This window comes from Trachemys scripta, chromosome 1, assembly GCF_013100865.1.
Source record: "Trachemys scripta elegans isolate TJP31775 chromosome 1, CAS_Tse_1.0, whole genome shotgun sequence".
Taxonomy (NCBI): Eukaryota; Metazoa; Chordata; order Testudines; family Emydidae; genus Trachemys; species Trachemys scripta.
This window is the reverse complement of record NC_048298.1, coordinates 69,139,620-69,167,503: the sequence shown is the minus strand read 5'-3', so window position 1 is coordinate 69,167,503 and position 27,884 is coordinate 69,139,620. Positions and strand designations below refer to the sequence as shown.

At 38.5% G+C, this 27,884-nt stretch overlaps 1 protein-coding gene across 4 annotated transcripts in view; it reads right to left on the bottom strand.

The window, feature by feature from the left end:
- The window catches only part of NAV3 (neuron navigator 3), a 405,038-nt gene that overhangs the window by 200,617 nt on the left and 176,537 nt on the right, over nucleotides 1-27,884 (bottom strand). For 3 of the 4 annotated variants that reach the window (XM_034771960.1, XM_034771981.1, XM_034771971.1), the window contains exons 4-5: nucleotides 24,759-24,831; nucleotides 17,267-17,450 (exon numbers count right to left, since the gene is read on the bottom strand). In XM_034771960.1, coding sequence (XP_034627851.1) covers nucleotides 17,267-17,450; nucleotides 24,759-24,831 — 257 coding nt within the window. Of the gene's footprint in view, nucleotides 1-17,266; nucleotides 17,451-21,605; nucleotides 21,715-24,758; nucleotides 24,832-27,884 lie in introns of those variants that run through there. The other variant, XM_034771991.1, reaches the window with a different exon arrangement.

Here is a 27,884-nt window from a genome sequence, read left to right as displayed (position 1 = left end):
AAGGGTTGTTACCCTGATTATGTGAATCAAGGACAATGAAACTGTTTTATGACAGACTGTCTCACCATCACCTAAGTAGCACTCGCTAGACAAGGGACATGGGTTCCACAACGCAGTGAATTGAGAGAGGATGGTGACAGGTATTTGTACCTGATAGTATAGGCCCCCTTTGAGGGCTCAAAACATCAATTGCACCACCTCCCCTCTCTACTGTTGAATGTCAGAGCTAACTTTGATTCCATTAGGAGTCTAGTTACAGGCTGCTAAGCTGAATTCACTTTAGGCCCATGGTGTACCAGCACTGGGGCTCCCCTACTATGAGCTGAAATCACAAAAGAGCTAAAGTTATTAAGAGCTGAGATCACTGAGTGCTGTGTTAAATAGTGGGGGAGCCTGAAGCTATGTTGCTAAGCGGCTGGCGGAGCAGTTTGCGGGGATGGCTGGAGGAGCAGCGAGCAGCGTGGAGCCTTGCGGGAATGGTTGGGCGGCCCAAGGAACGGCGAGCGGACCCGTTTGCAGGGACGGTTGGACCGACTCACAGATCGGTGAGTGGAGCCATTTGCGGAGACGGCTGGAGTGGCTCACAGGTCGGTGAGCAGAGTGGAGCAGCTCGTAGAGCAGAGCAGTTCGTGGGACGGCAGGAAGTGGACTGGCTCGTGGTGAAGGTTGCAGCGGAACCCCACGGAGAGATGGCCGGCTGGCCTCGGATCACGTAAGGTGCCCCTTAATACCCTGCGTGCCCACCTTTTACTCTGGGGCTGCACTGACCCGGGACAGAGACTTTGGGGACTCTGCATGATTTTTGGGTTGCTGGATTCAAGAACCAAAGGGAAAGGACACAGCCCAATTTGCTGGGGTGGGTCTTTTGCTCATGGTTTGTGTTATGAATCCTGTTTGTGGTGTTTTTCCAATTTAATGCTGATGTTGTTTACCTCATGTTATTAAACATTTTCGGCTACACTCAGACTCCGTGCTTGTGAGAGGAGAAGTGTTGCCTCTTAGTATCGCCCAGGGGGTGGTATGTAATTGTCCCAGGTCACTGGGTGGGGGCTCGAGCCGGTTTTGCATTGCATTATTGAAACGGAACCCCTAGATACAGAACCCGGCCCTTGTTGCTGCCAACTTAGATGGGAAACAATTGTGTTTATATTCTGCCCAATGCAGTGGAACACTCAACAGGTGCTTGCGAGGGGTACTGACCCAGGGTATCCTGGACGAGCACCCAAAAATGTAACAGAAGGGTTTATATTTTGAGGAAATTACTGTTTGTATAACGGCTAATATGTCAGGTTTGTTGAGCCCCGGCCCTGCAGCCTCTAGCTCAGGGGTCACAGCCTCAGCCAATGATTGGGCAAAAGCACTGGGGCAAATATTGGAAAAGGTTGTGCTGTCCCATGCTACATCAAACTTGTCGTGAGTTAAGGTTATTTGCTGGGGCAGAGGAGTTCGAACCCTGGTTGGAGTATACCACAAAAATGTAACCCTTCTGCCCAACCTGCTTACATCTACAATATTTTATTATTTTATCATCCATAGCAATTTTGCAATAAAAGGCTGGGCACTTGAAGCTCAAAAGCAACCACAACTTCTCGTTTTACTTCAGAGGCTGAATACTTAAGACTATATCTCTGCCTTAATATCTCACAGTTTGAGGTCTGCCACCCACCTTTTTGTCATCCTGGCAGGCAGGGGTGAAAGTTACTTAAAGGACTTACCAGTACACCGGAGTCCTGAGCAGGGGGCATGGCCTCAACTGGAAGAGGCGGGGTCTTTACATTCCTGGGCCCTTTAAATCACCCCCAGAGCTACCAGCTGCAGAGGCGGCTGGAAGCCCCAGGGCTCAAGGGTGATTTAAAGGGCCCAGGAATGTAAAGGCCCCGCCTCTTCCGGCAGTGGGGCTTGGGGAGGCAATTTAAAGGGATCAGGGATCCAGCTGCTGCAGGGAGCCCCAGGCCCTTTAAATCGCCAGCCTGGGGAAGCTGGTCCGGTCCGGCACGATGACTGGCTCTTGCTGGTATGCCAGACCAGACTGGCTTACTTTTACCTCTGCTGGCAGGACAAATGAAGGCATCATAATGCTGAGGTGTCACTTTTACATTGTTTGGAAGGCACACTAATAAAATGTGAAAATTATGATGTGTTAAAAAATTCCTGAGTGTAACTCCTGAGTGTAAGACAAAATGATGTAAGTACAATTAACACAGACAGTGATTTTTAAAGCAAAGTGAACAGGATGTATCTCAGGCACCAACTGAAAGCGGTGAATGCTATGTACAGCGATATTGTACTATAGCTTTTTGACCTAGAAGAACAATAATTTTCCAAGGCAGCTGAAAAGATCAGACAACTATGACTTCTCCGTGTTCTTGAGCTGTTGGTGTGCCAGCCTGCAGGTACAGAGTGTGTCGTTTCCATTAAATGAAGACAAAATGCAGAGGGATATTCAGCTGAAAATGCTTCCTAGCAAAGTATTTTTCTCTATCCATCTAACCCTTTCCAAGTTCAGGGAGCTTCTGTCTTGAGACTGCTTTCAAATCTCCAAAATCTCTTAAAAAGCATTGCTCAGTCTCAGCACCAGGTCAGTCCCTCTGCTTCTGAAAACTGAATTCATTTTCCAAAGATATGTGAAATAAGTGCAGGGGGAGAGGGAAGAGAGAAAAAGGCTGTCACCATTAAATACAATGGGTTCATCAAGTCCCGAATTACTTTTGTTTTATGTCTCTTGGTTAGCACTAGACCATGATGGACCCATTAGCTTCTTGCATAGCTATCTTTTCCAAAACTGCTGGCCCCACACTTACAGATGTGACCACAGGTGCTAGAACTACAGGTGCTGGGTGTGCTGCCACCCTCCCTGCCTTGAAGTAGGAATAACAACCCAAATACATCACATTCAGCACTCCCACTATAAAAATTACTCCAGAACCACAGGATGTGACCTTCAACACATAAAAAGTCTAGCAGTCTTGCAAGAATTATACTATCTTTTAAAAAGAAAATATTGCCAATACAGCCAATTGCCTACAGACATAATTTGGCAGGCAGAAAAAAAAATGAAGTTTTGCAAAACATACAGTGCACTTTTCTTAGCTGCAGGCTCACACTCATATTCGAATGTATTGTTATGTGTTAGTCTAAAGTGCATTGAAACTTGGGGTTGGTAACTGCCGCTTATCTAAGATAATTATAAGACGCCATTAAGTTCCTTAATGGTACCTGAAACAATAGGGGCTTTCAACCAAAATACAGGCACATGTCACCACCAAAAAAGAATGCACATCAGGCCACTCAGGAATATGAACTATGTGGGAGGAGAGGTTTCACTGGGTATTGTTTGTAGTAGAGAAGAGAGTGTGAGTGAGAGAGCGAGAGAAAGAAAAATAACAGCACTGGGAATGTGGCCCCAAGGAAAGCAAATGACTCGTCTGTAGTTGAAAGTGAACATGGATTAGGGTAGAGTGTAAATTTAAAGCACTGTAGCTGTTCCTGACCACACTCTTATTCCAGAACAAGAGTGCCTTATTCCTGGTTAGCTCCTACACATAGGAACAGCTCTGTGTGTACACAAGCTCTAGAAGAGAGATCTTGTGGGCTAAGTGCTGACTGGAAAAGGGGCTCGGAACTGTGAGTAAAAACACAGTTTCTTGTTTGATTCTTGCTCTGTTCCAGGAAACAGGATGTTGTACACACTTTGTAAATAGACAAGGACTGCATCAAAAAAACCACCTGACTCCATCATTAAATTTTCCTCCTAACTGCAATGACCCACAAGACCCTGAATTTTTGGCTAACTGCTCCCATCAAACTGGTTGTAACAGTTACAAAAATGGCAGTCAGTGCAGCCTAATAGATAGGCACAAGACTGAAGGCAGCAATACTGCATTGCATCGTTAGGAAATTTCTATTTGAAAAAGGCAACGAAGTACTAAGAGTCTGATCCAACGCCCTTTGAAATCAGATGGATTCTTTCCATTGACTTCAATGGGCTTTGGATCAGGCCCTAACATTTTTTTTCTCTTGCAACTTAAGGAAACAGAGACTGCTAACCTAGTCACAACCAGGGCTGGCTCCAGCATTTCTGCCAGCCCCAAGCACCTGCTTGTTAAGCTGGTGTCTGGAGCCGGCCCTGGTCACAACAATCCCAACGGCTAATTTCTGTTGTTGATCTTTAGGCCTGAGATGGGTGCAAACAATGAAACAAAACAGAATAGTTCAGCTGCAAGCAGGGCAATGGGCTTTAAAAACTGCTCCTAGCAGGTGCATGAAAACACTCAAAAGTTTCCATAAGTAACAATGCTAAAGATTCTCAGATGCCTGTCCACCAAAGTCATCAGAGGACCGGGGAGGGGGGGGGGGGAAGATTCAGAATTTTAATTTTACCAGAGCAAACTGTGGAAGAATGAGGAAAGTGTAATGAACTCATCAGTTCAAATGAGCATCTGTGAAGAGTGAGGGTGGAGGGCAGACAATGAATTAATGGCAGACTTTGGAGTCAACTGCAGGGAAATCTGTCTGCTTACTAGCTTGCCTGCAGACAAACAGCATAAGAACATTAATAGCTGAGTGGTACAGGAAGGAAGGAATGAGGAGGAGGACGCTCCATGAAATTGTATACAGCACATAAAGCTGAAGGATGGAGCTCATTGGAAAATGGATACACAGCATGAGTCAAATTGACAGTACTTTAAACCCCAGCTTCAATGGAAACCCATGTAATGATTCCCTATATCCTTTGCTATTTATTAAAAACAGAGTCTTTCTAGCAGCTGTTACTTTATAGTGTGATGGCAGTGTGGCAATCCATCTGTAATGTAAAGGATGTCCTGTAGGTTGTAATTCTGAAAATATCAGCCATGTGATTTATTAAAGTTGCTGGACACTTTAATTCTGGTTAGGGAGAGAAAAAACTCAAGAACAAAACAAAAACAAAAAGCAAAACAAAAGCAAACAAAAAACAGAAATAAAAGGTTTTCTTATGGAATCAAAATCATTTCACCCTACTGAGTACCTGAATTTGACATGACAAGGTACAGTCATACCACGTTGGTGGGATGAGTACACACTATAGCCGGATGGGAATTTTCTGTCAAAATGATTTTCAGGTAGAAAATATTTTTTTCACAAAATCAAAAAAATTTCTGACAGAAAATGTCAATTTTCCCTAGGGAAAAGAAAAATGAAAGCTCCCTGGCTCCTCAGCAGCCCACCTGGAAGGGAGCTGGCAACTTGGGATCTCAAACTTCATGACTTCCTGTGCTCCCAAGTTCCCCACTAGGCAGGCTGCCACAGAGCCAAGGCTCCCCACTTCCCCAGTTACCCTACGCATTTTTTGCTTCCCCATTATTTTTTATGCTTTCTCCACATTGACTTCCTTCTTGCAAAACAGAGTGACTTCAGATATACATAGATCATTCAAAGCAGGGACTGTGCCTTGGTATATGTCTGTACAGCAAAATGGCGCCTCAATACTGATTGCGGCCTGTGAACATATCACAAAGTAAATGTTTAATTACAATTAACAAAACAGTTAAATGAAATGACAGGTGACAAGCTAGGGTGACCAGATGTCCCGATTTTATAGGGACATTCCTGATTTTTAGATCTTTTTCTTATATAGGCTCCTATTACACTCCACCTCCGTCCTGACTTTTCACATTTGCTGTCTAGTCACCCTAATGATAGCCCTTAAAGACACAAGAAAGGATGTCAATAAAATAACAAAAAGAAAAAAAAAAGTACTAAAAACTGTCAACAAACAATAACTTAGCAATTTTAGTTCAACTGGAATATAAGTACTCTTAGGTACCTCAAACACCTTTTTAAAAAAATATTTTTTTTTCCATACAAAGCACCCAATTAAATAACAATGTGCTGCAGAAGTGTCAGATTGGGATTTTAGCCATACAGCAATATGTACGTGTACATATACATACATATACACATTCACCTCTGATTGACTCTGTCTTAGTTCCACTAAGGACCCAGTAACAGAATGGGTCTATCTTAGAGTACCTATGTTAATTTCTTGTCTTAAAGCTGCAAAGGAAGCAGATGTATAATGAATCTTTTGTACCAGATGGCAGGAGAAAGGGGGAGCTGCATAGCACTTAGTTCTTGCTCCCTCTTATTTCTATCTGACTTCTTTTGGATCCTTTCATGCCATTCTGGATAAAACAAATTCGTTTGTGGATGCTAAAATAAGATTGAGGTTTTTAGGGCCCCAATTCCTCAAGGCAGTTAAACATGCTCCTAAATCCATCCCTATTCAGCAAATGTGTAAGTGTTTTGTTGTATAAGAATGGACTGCTGAATTGGGGCCTAAAATGATGAGTCATACTATAAAAAGAAATTAATATCATAATTTTTGGCATGTCTCATGTTGCAGAATGTTTTTATTAAGCAGGACAAAACACAGACCACTATATAAGCTATCTTTTTAAACAGCTTGTCTAGCTCTTATAAATGTGGTGTATCTCATATTTAAGTATATTAAACATTCATGTTTTTAATTTCTATCTTAATCTCTTTTGCATGGGCACTAATTGATAAAAACAACAACATGTAGTTCTTTGATGCTGGAAGTAAGATTTTTTTTTTCTTTTCTCCATGAATAGAGAATCTGATCTCATACACAAAAGTTCCAAAACATACTAATTAATTCATTAACTGGTATCTGCAGCACAACAATATGAAGTAATTCTAGTCTCATGCAGTGAGACTTTGAGAATATTAAGAGATAATATCTGGGGAAAAGACAGTAGGAAAAGAAGAATTCATGTAAACATAAAGAGAATAAATGCAAGCAACAAAATGAGTCATACATTTCTGGCCATGTTACAGCACTGTGCCATGTCTCCTATGTACAAGAAATAATTGGAAAGAGTCAATGTTTGCTTCAGAGTGGGTAGAACATGAATTAAGACAGTGGGGATGGTAAGCATTAACACTCTACAGCTCTGATCCTGCAATCATTTACACACAAGTTTAACTTCGCAGTCACAAGGGACTACTCAGCGGTATGAAGTTATGAATGTGTGTAACTGTTTGTAAAACTGGGGTAGGGCAATCCTCATAAATATAATTAATGATACACCAGCCTGGGGGCTGGGAAGAAGGAAGGAAGGAGGAAATTGGGATGCAATTTCACCAGAGCAAATTTTGGAAGAGTAAGGAAAGTGTAGTGAAGCAACAGAGAGCAACACAGAGAGAAACAGAGAACCAACCACTCAAGGAAAAATGCATGTATTTTTAAGGGTTCTGTTTCTTCTAATTGCAAATGCAATAAAGGCCTGATCCAAAGCTTCATTGGAATCAATGGAAAGATTCTCTTTGACTTCAATAGGCTTTGATCAGGCCACAGGAGGAATAAATTGTGGCCAAATGCACATAAGCAAGAGAGTGTAAAAAGTAATGAATGATGAGAATAAGGCATGTGCCAGGTAGAATTAAATAACTGAAAGATTGCAGAATGGAGTTATTTTTTTTTTTTAATTGTGAGGACTGATAATGAAGAAAAGATTACAGTTACAGTTTGAAATGCACAAAGAACAAGAAGTCAGTGAAGGAGACATTATGGTTCTTAAACAGATGGCGAGGATAATTTATTGACACGAGAAATTGGTATTGCTATGCATTGAAATGAATTCTTTTTCTCAGGTATTCAGAGGACGATGTGATGATATACACCAGATATATCTCAGGGGAGGAGGAGGAACTCCTGACGACTATAAAAATTACACCGGGGCAGATAATAGGAACCTAGAGATGGACAAAATTTCCAGGATCCCTCCCACAAGTCTGAATGAAGAGCCAAAAGAGATGGGGAACCTTTGAAAGATGGGGTAGAGGAAAGCTTAAATTTAAAACAATTGGAAAAAGTAAAGGTTTTTTTCTGTTATTGTCCTGCCCTCTCCCCCCCCCCCCTTTTTTTTTTTCATTTACCAAACACCACTATATGTTCCTCTGTTCCTTGTGAGGATGGAAATGACATGGGTGTATTATGACAGGGGGAATAATTTACTGCTGCTGCCATGCTGTCCCTGTTCTGTATGAATACACAGAAGATGACCAAAAGGTTCAGTCGGTCATCTTTAAGAACCAGGAGAGTTTCCTTAAACCAAACAAAGAACATTAGTATTTTAAATATTTGTTATTTGCCTTTGTGACAGGGTGCTGGGCAAAAGGTTGCTGATTTATCCCTCTGTCACGCCAGCTCCCATTTAGGGGAATAGATTAGAGCTGGCTGGAGGTAACCTGGCCCTAACTGGGGAAGCAGAGACAGTGGCTGACTAATTAGCTTGGGGCTGTCTAAAAGCCTCAGATGAAGGAAGCCCGGGAGAAGCAGAAAGAAAGGGAAAAGGCAGGGAGAGGAAGCTGGAAAATAGCTCTTCCCTCCTGCCTGCGACGGTGTAGGGCCAACTGTATATGGTGAAACGGTGGTGGGAATAAACTGTGAATAAACTATACCAGTGGTTACTAACCCCAGGGTCTCAGAGTGACTTTGTGGGCCTAACAGAGGCAGGAGCCAAGGGGGGCCCTGCCGGTCTCTGCTACACCTATCATCACAGATTTAGTCTTAAATGTCCCCTTTGGTTGAAGGTTCAAATTTGCCTTTTAAAAGGGCCTCCAAAAAAAAGAAAAAGCGTAGGCACAAATTAGTATTTGAATGCACAACTGTCTGATTTGCATGCACAATTGCTGGATTTTGAAGCACATGAATGGGTGTTTCTGCAAATGCTACTGCTGCATTTTCAAAGGCCATTTGAAAAAGTGGCCCTTACCGTCAAAATAGATATTTTTAAAAATAATTTACAATTATTGCTCATTCAGGTAACACTAACATGAATGAAGTATAGTGCAAGGCAGATGATATGCACTTTTACATATACTGCTTTTTTAATTAATTCAAAGTGAACTCTGGCTAGGAACACACTTACTATTTTAGTAATTTCCTGCACAAACTTGCAGTCAATGCAAAATGTGCAAATTCACTTGGTAGTTAAGATGTGAAGTAAATGAACAGAAGTTAGAATAAGACCACCATCTTCTGCTGACTTATATGGGATTTGAACCCACAGGTCCAGGAAGTGGACTGAAAGGCTAATGGAGAAAATCACTATTCCAATTTATAAAACCCATCTGCATGACACATAACATATTTGCTTGAATAAACAACTAACCATCTAACTAGTAATCAGAGCTATTATGTATTTTAGTGGATTGGGTTTCAATAGAATAACATGAAAGAATGCCTAGCCTACTCTCTAGACTCCTAGCCATTAATTAACAAATACAATACCAAAAGATTACAACATCAAAATAGCAAGCACATTTCTCCTCCCAACAAACCAACCACTTGTAAGCAAATAGATTGCAAATAAACATCTCACAACCCTCATTTTCCCCACCCAAAATCTAACTCCAGCCACCTCAACCATCTTTAAATGCCTGCTGAAATTGATTGGCATGCCTGAAAGATCAACCAGTCTGGACTATTCTGTACCAATGGGAGGAGTGAATTCCAAAGACTGGGGGAAAGGGGGCACACAGAGAGTAAATCCCAGCAGCTCCCTATTTTAACTACCAAAAAGACTCCAGCCCAAATGCCTTCACTGTTCTCAAATGCAGCAGACTGGAATCGGCAGAGAGCTGATCTCTCTGATAGGAAGGTCTCATAACAACTGTGGCTTTATGAGTAAAAAACAACATCTTAAGGTCAAGGAGGAAGTCAACAAGCAGCTAGTGCAGATCTAGCGTTAGGGATAGAGCATCATGTGCTCACAAAGAGATGCCCCACTTATTAAACACTCTACTACATTCTGCATAGGCATCCAAATGGATTTAAATATATATGTTACTAAGACAACCATTACTTTGGGGTAGATTGTAATAGCCCTTACTCGAGTAACAAAGAGGAGAAAGAGGGAATAATGTCCCCGCTTTATGCGTCTGCTCACATCTGCTTATATAGGGACACCGGTTGGGGGGGGGGAGGAGAGGGGAGAGCAGGAGCTACACAGCTGATACTGACAATGAGATCATGTTGGCCGGGGGGAGACAGAGAAAGAGAAGAGCCTTGGCTCTGTCCTTACCAGAATGGGTGATCTGACACAGGAGGGGAATTGTGACTCACTGTGCCCAGTTAATTCTTTGGCTTAGTCGTGAGGTGGTGCACTGATGTAACACGGACTGTAAAGATACAGCTAGCCCTATAAAAACAATGAAGTCTATGCCTTTACTCTGAATTTACTGTGATGTAACTGAGACTAGAATCTGGCTTTTCATATTTTGTTTTGGGGCTGTTTACATTCATAATCTCAGCCATTACATTAACATTTGTGTACCTAGCATAGTATAGGATACAATAAGTTGTGACTGCAACATGCTTCATTTTTCCTCTACTACTTCTGAGAAAGAAGCAAAATGAAACTCAGTTCAGTGTATTGGCTATAAATGTAACTGCTTACAAAGATCAGCCACCTAACTTTGTTTATGCTCCTAAAAAAACAGGGTGTTCCTTTAATATAACGAATTAACAAAATCCATCTGGATCTCAAGCTGTGCACATCATTCCTGTATGTTAATAAATAGTTTGTCCATCTTTTGGAATTTTGCTGACAGCTCACTGAAACCAGCTACTGCCTAATCCATAAATGAGAAAGAACTTTTGCTTTCATCCACATGTGTTTTATTTTAGTATCTGGGTGGTTGAAAGATCAACACTATGGCAAGTTTAAATGTATTGCTGTGATAATGGAATCCACTAGCAAAACGTGGTGTAAAAAAATATAATGGAACCATTGTTGTTATGTATCTGTACTGACATATATAAATAAGGCCACCAGCACCATGATATTTTTTATTGCCAAAGCTCAAAACAACAACAGAATCATAACTAAACCAGGAGATGCCTATCTAAGACACTGTAGCAGCAAAGTTTCATACTTAGTCATGCAGGAACAGAGGAAACTTTGGGATGGAAGGAGGTCAGAAAACCAATCTAAGTCTATTATTTCCACTGAGTTACTGCTTATTACTGACCACATATTTTCCCTCTAAGTAGGTGTCTAAATCATTTGTAATATTGTTCATATTTAGTAGCATTGCTATCTTTAATATTTTTTCCATAAATTGACTATTCTTTGGATAATGAAACTTCTCTTACTGTAAATTCCTTTAACTCTCTCCATTTTCAGCCCAAGACATTGCCTCCTTAATCTGAAACTTGAAATTTAACTGCTGCCTCCAGAAGTCTATAGGCCAAATGATATTCATGGGGGGGGGGCAATCCTGCCCTATTGATGCAGGTCTGACTCCCATTGTTTGGAGTTTGGCTTGAACTAGTTTTACAGGATTGGGCACATTATCTCCCCTCTCAGAGCAAACCTGATCCTGCCACCCCTTTAACATTCTGACTGCAAGCATGCATTGGAACTTTTGCTTCCTCACAATAATCTTACTAAAAAGGGGGACTGTAATGATTGCAAATGCAGCCTTGTTGGTTCTCTAAAAACTGCAATTTTTGTTGATTCAAATCCACTCTAGTACCTGTTTCTATCAGATGCTTATTCCTTTTCTGCTGCTGCTAAAGAGGCCAAACTTTCTCCCATTGAAGTTGATAGCAAAATTCCTTTGACTTCAGTGGGATCAGGAGTGGGTTCAAGCCCAGTGACAATCATAGAAAGGCCTGAACCAAAACCCCAGATCCAAACACCATCAACTTTGAAATCTGGATCAAACTTGAATTTTGTAGTTTGAGCCTCTCTCTTATGTTCATATTGTGAAATCCTACCCTCACTGACTCAGCGGCAAAACTCCCAATGGCTTCAATGGGGCTAGGATTTTACCCACGGTTATACTCTGATCATGTTCAATGTGACTTATTGGTGCTATTTTCCCTTTCCATGTTTTTAACTGTTTCATGTAAGGCAGTTTTTCTAAGTGGAAATTATTACATCCATAATTTCATAATTTTCATTGATGAAGGAAATGAAACAACAAAGCAAACAATCAAATAGAAGCTACTGGTTGCTGAAATAAAGATGTAGGATCCTGACTTTTGGAACCCGTTTTTAAAAAATCTTGGCCAATGCTTTTATAATCTAGACTATATTTATCTCTATAGCAGTAGACTATCTACAAAGGGTAACTTTTCAAAGTGCTTTACTGAAACACATGTAATAGCTAAATACTTTCTTTCATCTCATCCAGATGAATCTAGGCAATCTTCTTACCATATCTGACTGCCACAAAATGAATTTTCTCGCCAACCTGTGGTTTCTACTACACTTCTGTTATGTCACTTGGAAATGTACCCACAAAATACTTAGAGACCTCTGAATGCTTTCACTTAAAGTGTCAATATTCTGGACCTGATAGTTTTAATAAATTACGTTAATTCAAATCCAATCTATTTTTAAAAACAAATGAAATTAGTTTTAATCATGTATTTGTATATTTCAGCACAAACTGCAATACACCTAAAACACACAGAGACCAACACTCAAATATTCTCACCATTGGGTTGAACAGGCAGTCGAGGTGTGTGTGTTGGGGAAAAAGACTAACCAGACAGGAGCAAATAGCAAAATAATCCCCAGCAGAGTAATAAACATTATTAATAAGGAATTGCAATCATAATAGAAGACGTTTTCAAAGCTCCAAATCACACAATGAAAATTAAATGTTGATGTTAATGTTTAAAAAAATGTATATAAAACATATCCCTTGTGCAGTATACACATACACACAAAATACATTTAAAGGTAGAATTTATACAGCCCATTAAACACAAAGTGTATTTCACAGTGGCCCCAAGTAGGTGCTCTTGGTGAACAAAATATACAAAGAAATAGAAAGTGGGTTGTACTTCCATTAACCCACATACAAGAAGAGAGATGTTCTTAATATGAAGGCTTATATAAATAATTATTTATGAGTGAATGAAGATAAACACACCATTCAAATATTAGTGTGGCAGAGGCAGGATAACTAAGAGCCAATCCTATAGTCCTGATCCAAAAATCAGTGGGAATTTTTCCTGGGTAAAAATGGTTCATAGGCTTCAGAGAATAGAAAATATGTATTGCATACATTTGCTGTAGACAAAAAATGTTATGAATGTGTCCCTAATATTGCCATGAATAATGTGCTAACCTTAGTTTTCTAATTGACAGACTTTTTCAGAGCATTAAACACCTAAAGACAGGAACTCTTATGGAAATTGGAACAGGTTAAGCAAGAAAATATTCAAGTAATAGCTGCAAGGAAGACTTATAACAACACTTTATATTTATGAGAAACATCTTTAAGATTAAGATCCGGAATGGAGGGATAGAACTACACAATTTAGTTAACTCCACTAGATAGATTATTGGAGTAGGTTAATTTCTTCTGATGATACAGAAAAAAAGGAACAATGCAAGGCAATTTTATGTTACATTTTATTGAGACACTATTACCATTTAATGAGCTAGGTAAGTTTTAAGTCCCTATGTTGAAAATTATTTGCCAAAAATATGTCAATGGTTATGTTTTAGGTGGAAACATTAATGTTAATTCATCTTGAGCTTCTAACCAAGCAACATCTAACTCAATAAGCTCAATGCTATTTTTGTTTTTGCACACTTACATGTTCCAGAGACTTTAATAGAAGTTCTGGGTGAACAGAAATGAAAGATCTGATCCCACTGAAATCAACAGAAATCTCTCCATTGATGTGAATGTGCCTTGGAACAAGTTCATTGTGGGTCAAGATTCAAAGAAATTTATATGTTGTGAGGGAAGCTTCCAGTCACTTAGTTTTAGCTGAAAACCCACAATTTGTGTGGGAAAACACTTAGAATTATTTGCTTTTGATGGGGGGAAAAAAAGAAAACATATCTAGAATAAAAAATCATGGTCAAGCAAATAAAGTGCTGCTCTGTGTCATATGCATAGATAGATAGATAGATAGATAGATAGATAGATATTTCTCCATGCAGATTTTTCAAGAGCACCAATTTTTTTTGGTCAGTACTAGAGGCTCATTATTATATGACAGTGTCCTGTTGTTCCTACATAACAACAACAAAAGAAAAGTGTTAACTTTAATAAACATACTAGACTTTCCCATGATGTCAATTCTTCTATGTTCTACGGGTTCCTAAACTACTAGCAGAACAAGATAAAGGCAAGTATTTGTAGGGAAATATTAAAGGTAATTTTTGATCTAGAAAGCATTCAGAACCAAGTGCCTGAGTCCTGGTCACTAAAACTATACTGCAAAATACTAAGAGATGTTGTAATGTTATCTCCTTCATAAAAAGTGCAAGAGATGGATGGGATTGCAGGTGATCTCTGGGGGAATGAGATCAAATTTCTGTAAGTGTGAATATAATAACTGAATTCTTGTTTTCTGTTAACCAAATGGGAAACTATAGAGGTTGATACTAGCTCAGCATAGCACACACTGATACAAGGGAAATTCAGGTACCAAATCTCAACCGTGCACAGTTTTAGTAAAGGAATGAAGCAATACAGCCAATAGGATCTCAGGCAGAAGACACAAAGGGTTTGTCTACACTGAGATTAGGCACCCATGGCTGGCCCATGCCAACTTTCTCAGGCTTGTGGGACTTGGGCTATGGGGCTGTTTAATTGAGGTGTAGATGTTTGGGCTCAGGCAGCAGCCCAAGCTCTGGGACCCTCCCACCTTGCAGGGTCCTAGAGCCCAGGCTCCAGCCTAAGCCCGGACATTTACACTGCAATTAAACAATCCCTTACCCCGAATCCTGCAAGTCTGAGTCAGTAGGCATGGACCAGCCACTGGTTTTTAATTGCAGGGTAGACATACCCTAGGTGAAGTAGTGACCCCTCACTTGGACAGGACTTCTAGCTAAACTTGCTTCAACTCTTGTACCTCTTATCCTTCAAGAGGGCATGAGACATCAGGGCTCTGAATATATCATTATCACAGCTCTCAACATAAGGAGGCATACATAGTCAACAGAACCAAGGGGAGGATCTTTGCGCTTATTGTATCCATCTTTTATCCACTACTTTGGCTAGGAAGACTACCATCATGCCAGTACTCCAAAAGACACCACAAGGCAGTTCAAGTTGTAGCAATGAGAAAAGAAGTGTAGGGAGACGGCTGGTTCAAAAAACTTTGAAATCTTGGATGACTACTAATGAAACGCACCCGGTCTAAAATTAACCCTTTACCTGCTGCTACTGAGCAAAGGACAGGATAACAGAATGTAATAACCCTCTTCTAAATCCTTTATAACATTTTGATTTTCCCTTCAAAGTCTCTCAGACAATCACATATGTACATGCTGCATGTAAAGTGGTGCTGAAGCAGAGGAAGGAATACAGAAGTACTGCTGCCTATGCCTGACAACTTGTTTTATAATAAACCTTCCAATTCTTTTATTATATTAGGTGTAAAGTGTATCAACAGCAAAGGCTTACTGTTTGGCAGAGTGCTGAACACTGAGTACATGGGGAGCCTCATTCAAAGTCACTTCCAGCACAAGGGGAAAGGCAAAACTGAAAAAAGCAAAGTGAAAAGCAAAGGTACATAGGGCCCAACATTACGAGATACTGACTGCCTCCTGTGAGGTGGTGCGGACTCTCAACTATCAGGTGATTTCCATGGGAGTTGAGGGTGCTCAGCATCTTGCAGGATCAGTTTTGTGTTTAAATTAGAGCTCTACAAGAAAAAAAAACTGCATATAGTTTAATTTTCAGTGGAAGGCAAAAAAAAAGATCAGTGCTTTTGAAACTGATATCCAAGGCAAGTCTAAACAATACGATTTCTGAATTTTCTTAGCCTTTCAAATGAGATAAGACAGTTAAAATGCCCCAACCAGCACTTCCACTGCAAACTTTTTACTGCATTCATAATTTCAAGGCAAAAATTTCCACTGAGCTGAAAACTGGTAGACAATTTCTCAGCAGATGAGGAAACACATTTATCCTAAACATTAACGTAGGGGGAACAAAACAGTTTAAGAATTTGTACATGTGAATGAATACAAGTACCAACACATTTTTTAGTGCTTTCTGATACTTCTACAATCTAGTATTGAGTGAAACGTATCACATTTTTCCAGACGCCGCTGGTCACATATTAAGCAGCTATTATTTAAACAAACAAACAAATAGATGAAGCAAAACAAAACTGAACTTTTACAAGATTAATGCTCTGGTCTAAAGGCTGCAGTTCAAATGAGTTAATATATGTGTTGTCTGTACTATCTTTTGCTTTTTCCAGTAAAGTTAATAGTGTTAATGTGTTTTCAAATGAAGGACATATTTGTGTTTAAAAAATAGTTCGCATGTCCCGGTCAATATATAACAACCCTTTCATAATATGTTTTTCAGCTACACTACAAAACCATTGGAGTGCAACAGCTAAAAACTCCATCACTGTGAATTTGATGGGTTTCGATACCTAACACTTAAACCAAACCCTAAGACAAAACACTGAGAAAAGCCTTCTGACCCTTTACACTTTTTTTTTCTTTTAAACTTTTTTTCTCACGCAGATTGTGTACATAATTCACAGAAAATAAAGCATAGGGGAGTTTGTTTATTGTGAACTGTTTTCCAATAGCTTAATATTTTTCTTGTTTATTCATTATTTGGAATTATTCACTGCATAGTTAGGCAAATGCCTCTCGCTGTGGAGAATAGGCATGTGAAATTCATTGCAAGTGGTCAATATACTACATATGAGGTGTGTTAGCTGGTTTTGATTAGGCACACATATGACTCAGTATTGTTTCTTTTCCCCAAGTGGATGAGTTTAGCTCTAAGAATTAAGGTTCCAGTGAGAGACTCCTGTGAACAAATTCATCATTTGCTTTCCATGGATATTTCCTAATATTCACGTATAATGTGCTGTTCCCTGTAACATCCAGGCCAGTAAAGTCATCTTCCAGAACATTTGCACAGCGAACACAAAAGTGCATGAACACAGTCAAAAAACATTTAAAAATTCAACCAAATATTGGTGATAAACATTCACTGTTCATCCAGCTCTGCTCCAAAGGAATACAACTACTATACCATCTCAGCACATAAAATATCTATGTTGCACTTATGCATAGCAAAGTAATAGCTACATAAAATGCTAAAGGCTTTTAAATAGTTAGTTAGTGACAAGCTTTTTCTGGTCTTGACCTTCTACAAATTTCTGTCCAAACAAGAGAGTGTGAGGCCTTTTTGTAAAGAGACAAATAAAAAGGCCTTTTTAGCTGAGAAAAATACTTTGACCTACCTGGACTGCATATCTTGCTGTGTTTTGGATTGGCTGATTTCAGTGGGAGGGGAAGAATGAGAGACGTGCTGTTGTAACTCTACCAAAGACTGGTAGTATTGTTGCTGATGGTGCTGCTGCTGTTTGTACCGAGACAAACTGAAAAACAGTCCTAAAATGGCTTTCAAATTTCCATTCCTTATTTCTATAAAAAAGAAGTGAAAAAAACAGGGTTAGACTCTCAATTTTGTATATGTAGGTGTGTATTTGTGTGTGTGTCTATATACACATATAGATATATGTATATATACACATGTGTGTATGTGTATTCAAGCATCATATTAGGTCTCACTATTGCTTAATTGCATTGTTATTGCAATTACTGCTTAATTATCAGTCATTACTTCTTATGTAGCATCTCCATTACTGAAGGTTTGCAAATATGATAGCAGATTGTTCTTAACACTGTACAACACATCTCTCTACCATGATTAGACATGAACACAAACACAGGTAGAGTTTCTAACGCAATACAGCCCTAAAGAGCTCAAGTGATCTGCAATGAATGTGAAATCAATGCATTCCCTCTGCCTAAAATCAGTACAAAGACTTGTGAGAGGTACGGGGGACAGGAGTACATTTGCTAAAGAAGTTACTTAATCAAAATTCTCCCAATCCAACATTTAAAATAAACCAATTCTACTTGAGGTTATATGCAAACAGGTTTGATTAAAATGTAGTTAAAATCTCTTCAAAGAAAAAAATCCCTCAGAATAAAGTCCAAAGTAGTTGAGAGATATTTGAAAACTATCCAGTTACTAATCAATGTGGGGTCATCACAGGCACAGCACTCTGATGGACCTTCTGTGAAGGGTTTGCAGGAAAGACCGTATATGAGCTGGCTATGCTGTCCGGCTGGAGAGATCAAGCGTTTGAGAGGATTTAGCCACATATCCCCATTTTTCAGCCATTGTCCACACCTCTAGAGAATATGAATTGGACGAAACAGTTCCCCAATCCCAAAACATACTGCATCAAAACTGCAATTAATAATCCTTCCACAAAGGTGGTTGCAATCTTCTTTCCTTCTAGTTCAGAATTTAATTTTACACCTCTACTGTAATTGCTCCTAATGTCTGGCCTTTTTTTCATTTCTACCGGGAAATACAGTATATTGTATGTGCTTTATTATTATTTATATTTTGGCTATGTGCTACACATTGTCCACATACAGGAAGGCATTGTCTCATCTCTGAAGAACCTACAATCTAAAAAGAGAAGGAATATTCAAATGGTGGGTGACAGAGACACTAGTAATATATATACACACACCTTTTACATATATATATATTTTGAGGGGGGTTATATAAATTAACATCCACTCTGTTTGGCTGTCCCCCACCCCATCTATCCATTGTTAATTGACCAAATTCTAGTATGCACTGTGGATGTATAATGTATTGTGGAAAGATCTGATAGAGAAAAGGATAGTGGCCTTCTGGGTCAATTCAGAGACACTGTCCCAGCCTAGGAATCAGCACCGAAGACGGTGTGAAGAAGGTTGTGGGAGAAACAGATGAGCGGACATTCCAGACTGACACTGCCAGCACAAAGGAAGTAGAAAGTGGAGCAGAGACAAGAGCAGATAAGCAGGAATGGACAGTACTGAGCACAAGAAACTAAATTGTCTTGCAAGGATGTTTTGGAGATTCTAGTTCCTCTATTATTCCTGCAAATTTAGATGTATTAAAGTGCAGGAGCTTTACAGCACTTTTTAATGAATTTTTTAGAACAGAATTTATACAAGCATTTTCACAGTCATATCCTTAGCAAACTATTTTCTTTCTCTTTAAGAAGGAATAATTCAGCTACTGTCACATACACAAATGTGTTGGCAAAACACAGCAGCCAACTTACATTTGTTCCATTAAACAATAGCAAACAACGCCTTAGACATTAGAGCCTATTTTAATGAGAGGGAAATTTGAACAGAACACTATGAAAATTGCCATAGGATCTTCAGCTTCCCATGGAACCACCAGAGCTGTACAGAAGAACATTTCCTATATGTGATGTTCTTTCAGGAAGCCATGACTTTTAAAGTCAGACTGCGCTTGTTGTTCAGGCAAGTGGGCTCCATTTAAAAAACAACAGTGAAACAACTTTTTAAAGAACATTCATCCAAAAGACAACCTCACTGATGACATTTGTGTGTCATCACATGACTTATGAGGAGAGGCTGAGGGAACTGGGATTGTTTAGTCTCCAGAAGAGAAGAATGAGGGGGGATTTGATAGCAGCCTTCAACTACCTGAAGGGGGGTTCCAAAGATGTGTTATTCCTTGACTTTAGCAAAGCTTTTGATACCGTCTCCCACAGTATTCTTGCCGCCAAGTTAAAGAAGTATGGGCTGGATGAATGGACTGTAAGGTGGATAGAAAGCTGGCTAGATCGTCGGGCTCAACGGGTAGTGATCAATGGCTCCATGTCTAGTTGGCAGCCGGTTTCAAGCGGAGTGCCCCAAGGGTCGGTCCTGGGGCCGGTTTTGTTTAATATCTTTATTAATGATCTGGAGGATGGTGTGGACTGCACTCTCAGCAAGTTTGCAGATGACACTAAACTAGGAGGCGTGGTAGATACACTAGAGGGTAGGGATCAGATACAGAGGGACCTAGACAAATTAGAGGATTGGGCCGAAAAAAACCTGATGAGGTTCAACAAGGACAAGTGCAGAGTCCTGCACTTAGGACGGAAGAATCCCATGCACTGCTACAGACTAGGGACCGAATGGCTAGGTAGCAGTTCTGCAGAAAAGGACCTAGGGGTCACAGTGGACGAGAAGCTGGATAGGAGTCAACAGTGTGCTCTTGTTGCTAAGAAAGCTAACAGCATTTTGGGCTGTATAAGTAGGGGCATTGCCAGCAGATCGAGGAACGTGATCGTTCCCCTTTATTCGACACTGATGAGGCCTCATCTGGAATACTGTGTCCAGTTTTGGGCCCCACACTACAAGAAGGATGTAGAAAAATTGGAAAGAGTCCAGCGGAGGGCAACAAAAATGATTAGGGGTCTGGAGCACATGACTTATGAGGAGAGGCTGAGGGAACTGGGATTGTTTAGTCTCCAGAAGAGAAGAATGAGGGGGGATTTGATAGCAGCCTTCAACTACCTGAAGTGGGGTTCCAAAGAGGATGGAGCTCGGCTGTTCTCAGTGGTGGCAGACGACAGAACAAGGAGCAATGGTCTCAAGTTGCAGTGGGGGAGGTCCAGGTTGGATATCAGGAAAAACTATTTCACTAGGAGGGTGGTGAAACACTGGAATGCGTTACCTAGGGAGGAGGTGGAGTCTCCTTCCTTGGAGGTTTTTAATGCCCGGCTTGACAAAGCCCTGGCTGGGATGATTTAGCTGGGAATTGGTCCTGCTTTGAGCAGGGGGTTGGACTAGATGACCTCCTGAGGTCCCTTCCAACTCTGATATTCTATGATTCTATGATTTTAAGCATAATTCTACTTTAAAATTATTCTCTGTACCTGATATTGGTTTGTTTGTTGGTCATTTTATAGCAACAGGCTAATTTTTGTGACCTGAAATGATTAATAAAAGAAGAATCTTCTCTTTGAAAGACCAAACTCCATCTGTTTTTAAGCTAAACACACCCACTCACCTACCACCTCCATCTTAAACCATATTTATTTTTACTTCTAAAGCAGGATATGATCAGTTTTGAACTTTATCTTTTATCAGTTTGATGAGACCAACAGCTTTTCACAAGCTTCTGTGGAAAGGCAGAATCTGTATGTCAAAATGGGCTACTAGGCCATGAGTAATATGAATAATTATTTCTTATCATTTCCAGAACTATTTACTATGTACTAGAAAAGGGTGTTTTGCAAAACCATTTCCTTTAACAGAAAATGATGAATCACAGCCCACAGTCCCCCTCCCACCCCAATAAATTCTCCCTAACAGTTTCCAACTTATTTTCTGTTTACACCCGATGCAATGCTGAATAATGATGTGGTCATCTTGTCTCCCCCTTATATAATCAGATTCAATAATTTTATAACTCAAATTGCTAGCAGTAGCATTATAGTTAATTTTTTTCCCAATAGAAAGTGAAAGTTAAAAAACGTGATCAGCGAAAAACAGGGTGCTAGAATATGACCCCAAAATATGTGTAGCTAGGTGTGTACTTTATAATTCAGGGATTTTGGAAAAAACTCAGAGAGTGAAAACAATTATTTTTATTGCCATACTTTCAGACCTGTGAAGTTGTTAAGATTCTCCGACCACTGAAGAACCCAAAAGCATTTTCTAGATATGTATATATTTACACTTGGAAAAAAAAAAAAAGATTACCTTTTGCTGCTACTGTTTTATTCTTTATTATCCTTTGGGTTCTCCAGTGGTGATTGTACAATACAGTTTTGAAAATTACTTCTGTTCAGTATCTCCTTTTTCAAATGTCAAATCAGGTGGCAGCTGGTTGTGAAACCCTTTGTTAGGATATTAGGCTTTACTGCTCCTGTGACTGTTTGCAGCATGCACTGATGAATAACCCACCATTCACCAAAGCCTATTACAAGAAACAGACTTACTAGTTTATAAAATCCAGATAACGAGCTTTAAACATAAATATTCTGACAAATGAGTGCAAGAGTCTCTTAAAAGTTCAAGTTGCATTTATTAAGGAAAAACGGATGAATTACATTTCGCTTTTCCTTAATTACCTCTCCTAAAGAGGAATGGTAGTACAGTAGTACATTTAGTTCATGCTGAAGAAATAAACTTAAGGGAGTCAACCTTCTGCTCTCAGTCACACTGATTTAAATCTGGAGTAAATTCATCTAACTCAGTAGTCTCAAAGGACTTACTCCAGATTTATACTAGTGTGACTGAGAGCATAATATTGCCCAAGGATTTTTAACCTTATTTTAATACTCAAAGTTTGTGTCATCAGTGTTCTTTGGAAGGAACTTTGTCCTTATTTTTTTTATTATCATTATTATTTATGGTTTCAACAGATCACAAAATTGCTAGGGGAGAATTTAGATGTTTTCTAATACAAAATAATTACTGTATTTATAGTGAAACACCGAAAACTAATAAGGATACAATAGCATTTAAAATAAAGAAAGAGGGACAACGTTACCAAAAAGCTACAGAAATGAAGATATGACAATACATTATATGTCATTTTAGAACTTCTCCATTTTGCAGTATACTGACTTATGCAGGACAAAAATGCTAGTGCATTATATAATCAAAGAGAAGGGTATATCCGTGGCTGTGCCTTTCCAGTATTGCTAGATTCAGTTAGCATCATTGGTTTTTTCTGGTTTTTTTTAAAGGATGCCTTCAGTGACCCCAGTGGACTGTCTCTCATTAGACCATTTAATTCAGCATCCCTGTTTTATAATATACATTATGAATTATTGGCTCATGACAGCCACAGGGAATATCCTATATAAGATAGCCAAATAAATAATCAAAAATGCAGTGGTTATAGAACTCTAGATGATAAATCAATATTTGTAATGTGTTTGCTACTCTAGTAAACAGAGAGTGAAATCCTGTTGTCACTGAAGTCAATGGGAGTTTTGCCATTGACTTAATGGGGCCAAAATTTCACCCAGAACCTCTATATACTAACACCCTGATCCTGCACTACTTGAGCACTGAAAACTCCCACTGGCTTAAATAACAGTCTTGGAAATACTGGATCAAGCTCTTCTTTCTTTAAAATAGTTAGATAAGCCATCTGTTTGCTGCAAACATTGAGAATATTTTATCAATAAAATGTATTTTTGTAATATTTAAAAAACAGACAATTGCATTAAAATATGAATTTCAAAAAAAAAGACAGATGTGTACTCACCATTTGAAGAAGAATTAGGTTTCAAAGACTGATAAGGTCTTAAAAAATATTTCTGTTTTTAATATTATACTTTTAATAGGCTATGGGTACTGACAGTGTGTTATCCAAACAAAGCAGAAGGTATAGATGCAGGAGTGAATTTCAGTGTGTATTGATCATTGTTATTAAACAAAGAATAGAATTAAGAAGGGGTTTGCATCTAGAACATGCTACTATATGGTGTAGATATGATACACTATCCTTTAAATGAATGACTGGCTTCTCTCTCATTTGATAGTGTAAAATACCATGATTTCATATCCAAATTATACTTTCCAATCAATTCAATTTGTAAAGTACTTTGAGAGCCTCAGATGAAAGGCATTATATAAATGCTAAGTATTCTCATTAGCAGATGGATAGATATAATAGAGAATAGATGATATCAGCACTAAATATGTAATACTCTGAATTAAGGAAGTAGTTGCCCCTAAGCAGATAACTGAGTAATAATGTGACAAAGACACCATATGCTGTACTTTTGTGCGCACTTACATAGCAATGCTACTGTTCTACTAAGATCATATCGAGATGGAGATAGTGAGAGATAAGAACTCTCTGTTAATTTTAATATAGAACAGAAGATCTCATTCAAAGATTTCTTGCTGTGTACCTTTTAGAATGAAACACGATTGCATTTGCCATCTCTGATAAAGGAGTACTTGGTCTTCTACCTTTCAGTAAATTGTGCTAAAGCAAAACTGAACAATTAGCAAATCTTGCAAAGTAGGGATCACCCTCACCGTTCACTGAAGTCAAAGGGCATTCAGGGTACTCAGCACCTTGCAAGAGTGCTCAGCCCCTTTCATGGTTAAACCTTTATTCGTCATACTAATTCCGTAATACTGCATAAAGGCAGTGATAAAAATCCATTTGTTTTAATATCATTTGTATTTAGCATACAAGCCTAGCACGTTAATGAAGCTAAAAGCTGGATGACAGGCTTAATCTAACATGTTAAAGAAAAACATATATAAGTTGTAGTAATTACATCAGACTGCAAATTGAGGGTTATAATATAATAAAAAGAGATACTACTAGATATTAATAGTATAGAATTAGCATCTCTTCCTAAAGGTCCAGTCACTGTTCCATTTTATATATACCACACACACAAATATTTACTAGATTTGGGCCTGCTCTTAAAAATGTTTTACTCATACGAATATCTTTGCTCAAGTGAGTCGTCTTCACTGGGACTAATTACATGGGCAAAGGCACTTGCATGCATGTTTGTAGGTTCCAATCCTATATACTTTATGTAGGAATATATTAAAATTTACATCTGGAAATCCCCGTAGCTATAAATCACGGGGGGGAAAGGAAAAGGAACCAACATACAGAAAAGTAAATGACTAATTTAAATGATTGCCCCAAGTTTCATATACATATTGAATTTTCTGATTTAATTTTTAATTAAACAGAAAAGGAAGTTTAAACCATGTCTGTCTCTGTCCTCCATCTCTATATGTATCTAAGTGTGTGAGTATTTCAATGCAGTTCAATGCAGCTTCAGTTTGGTGTTTAGTTGTATTAAGAAAATTAGTTTTCAGAAAGGAATCCCATTATCTGTGTTGATGATGTATTTTTCTTACCTTCAGCAGAAAGACCTTGAACATTTACTCCTCTGGCTGCCAGAAAGCTAAGGCAGACATCAACATTCTCAATCTGCAATATGAACAGAAATAACAAGCAATTTAAAGCTATTTACAAAATGTACTAGAGTGAGAATGCAGAGAGGGGAGAAAAAGGGAATGAATACTTTACATTCATCACATACTACAGCTCTTTTCCAAAGTTTAACAAGAATGATTACCGCTAATTGGAGCATTGCTATAAACCTTCCATTGTCCACTTTGGTGCTTAAAAACAATTCATAAAGGCCCGATCCAGAATGGCATGCTGACAGATCAGCAACCCACCTACTTAACATAAAACTGGATTTTGTACACTACAAATAAGTAGCAATGAAAGCATCCATAGAGGATTAAACACTACGCGTGTGTCTGGAGGGGACTGCTTTAATGAAAGAATGTGAGCAAAAACATTCAACAAGTGTACCAAAGAAGGTATTTGTCTGGGATGAAGTGTAATTTCAAGAAAATGATGATGTCACAGCAATGAGTCCTTGTTTGGTTTTTCTTAATATTTTTTTTAAAAACGCATCTATTAGTATATTTTATGTTAAAATTTCTCTAAAATATACTTCCTCAGTAAAGGTCATCATGATGTCTACTGCCATGGTTGGTCCAGCACATTGCACAGATGCCAAGCACAGCTGTAGATGACAGGAAAAGAAGCACAGAGCAAGAGCAATATAAGGATGACAATTCTGCCTGTAACATGAGCAATCCCAGAATAAATGTAATGACTTTTTCTTACTAGGTTAGGAAAATGGAAAGTTCCAAACTGTGTTTCTGTGAGTCACCATCTTGGTTGTGTGTTTGTTTTTAATATTTCATAAATCTTGAAACATTAAAGTAAACAACACATTTTAAGTTAATAACTTGGCAAGCAATGCTTTGATCTGTCTAGTTAAATTTCTATCAAAAATGGGCAAAATGACACGTTGCCAGTGTCTTCTGCAGATTGGCTTTACTTTAAGTTTTCAACTAAAAAAAAAAGCTGATGAAGACTGCATAGATAAAAGAAAAGGTTTAACCTATTTAAAACATGTATTGTTTACATCATCTAATTGTAAAGCATATTAAAAAATGATTCACCCTCGTCTTAATATACAAACCTGTAGGTACGCCGGTAAATGCAATGAACTTTGTTTTCTTTGAACAGGCATCATTTGCACATTCACACACTTTACAATAAGATTTATTGGCACTTTTCTATCCACAAAGCACACAGGGGATAAATTATTAGCTGATTAAAAGGTGCTTAGCCTGGAGATTATATTTTTTTCCCCAGGCTGGGACAACACTTTTCACCTGAATAGCAATGCAAATAAATAAGGAGGAAGCCCTTAAATTATTCCACATATCTCCCATGACTGCAGTTCTCCTTCTACTATTTGAAAATAATATTTTATAAAATGAACAGAAAATTTCTGTTTGCTTTCAAGAACAGCACATTGAAGAAATTTTCTCTAAAACCTAGGAGAGAGTCTCTTTTAACACGTGGGCAATGTTTGTAAAGGTGAGAACATGTGCCAAAAATCTAGATGTCAGTGTTTCACCCAAAACAAATTACACTAAGCTAAGGCTGTGGGAAACAAACATTGATAACATAAATTCCTTATGGATTGATCAAACAGTTTTCAGCAGCTACTACGGTATATAGGGAGTGATGAATAATCTCTTTCCTCGGTCCCTTTTTTTCTACAAATAATATGCTAGCTAACACTTTTTAAAATAAATATATTTACACTAGAGTAAATCTGGAGTAACAACAATGAAGTCAATGGAATTACTCTATATTTACACCACTGTAAGATCAGAATATGGCTATTATTTCTGCCATTTTCTAAGATGTTAATGGAATTTACTTGGGATCATTTGGCATCATAGAAGGTAAAAACAAACTGGGTCATTTAGGGCCAAATCCTGAAAACAATTGAATGTGAGTATCTTTACCCCTGGGCATAACTTTTGTGTAGGAGGAGGCCCTTAAACAATACAATTTACATTCCTTATGCAAAAATACCTTGATGGGAAATTCTACTTTATCAGGGAATTTAACACAAATCAAGGTCTGTCTAGAGATGAACTATAAAAAAGTTGAGTTCATCTTTCAACTTTCAGCTCAAAGACTGAACTATTTAAAAGAAGCAAATTTTACCGTAATAGAAAGTCCTGGAGATTAAATTAAAAAAAAAAAAAAAAAAAAAAGACTGAACATTCAGCAACACCTACCTACAAAAAATTAAATCAAGGTTTCTTGACACACTTTATGATGTTACCGAGACATATTTCATAGCAATCGTATGCCCTTTATAGTGGGATCAGGAGACTGGCTATAAAAATCTGAACTAATTTATTGGGAACACTTGCAGCCTCTGTCACCTAATGTGTCTTAGTTATTTTTACGTGGTGTGTATATATAGTTGGGAGTCTAAGCGTATTTCATAAATATAATAGCCCTAATGGTAGTTTTTTAAAGCGTGATTATGGTCAAAAAAGAAACTATAAAAATGTCACCTAATTACTTCATATGTCTACTCCTTACAGCCTGTGTCTTGCATGCCACATCTGTTAAACTTTGCTGCAGAAGTAAAAAGTAAATTCCATTTTGCTTCTGATTCCTCAACAGAACTGTAAACTATAATTCCAGAACCATTAGTGTAGGTGATAGTATATGAAGCAATAAGAACACAGCCTGGCTTTCAGACAATAGCTTGTGATTTCAGGGTAAGCCTTCTTGTTTTGACTTGCAAATTGAACAAGTTTGATACGGGGGAGTCACTGATGAAGAATAAATTGGAAGCCCATAAATGTAATTTTTACAGTCAGTTTTCTGACAATAATTGCATTTTAATACAACTTTAGAGAACTGTTAGAAGATTCAATAAGACACTGGTTAATACATTCTTGGAGTCCTCACTTTCTTTCCCTTCCAGTCTAGAAAAGTTTGTTTTAAGGTATTCCCATTTTTAAGCTTTCAGTATATCCATAAACATTACTTTAATTGCCTTCTTCTTGCCTTGGCTAACCACAGTTATTCTTTGAACTGACACCCCAACAGCCCCAAATACTTTTTATTCAAACGTACAA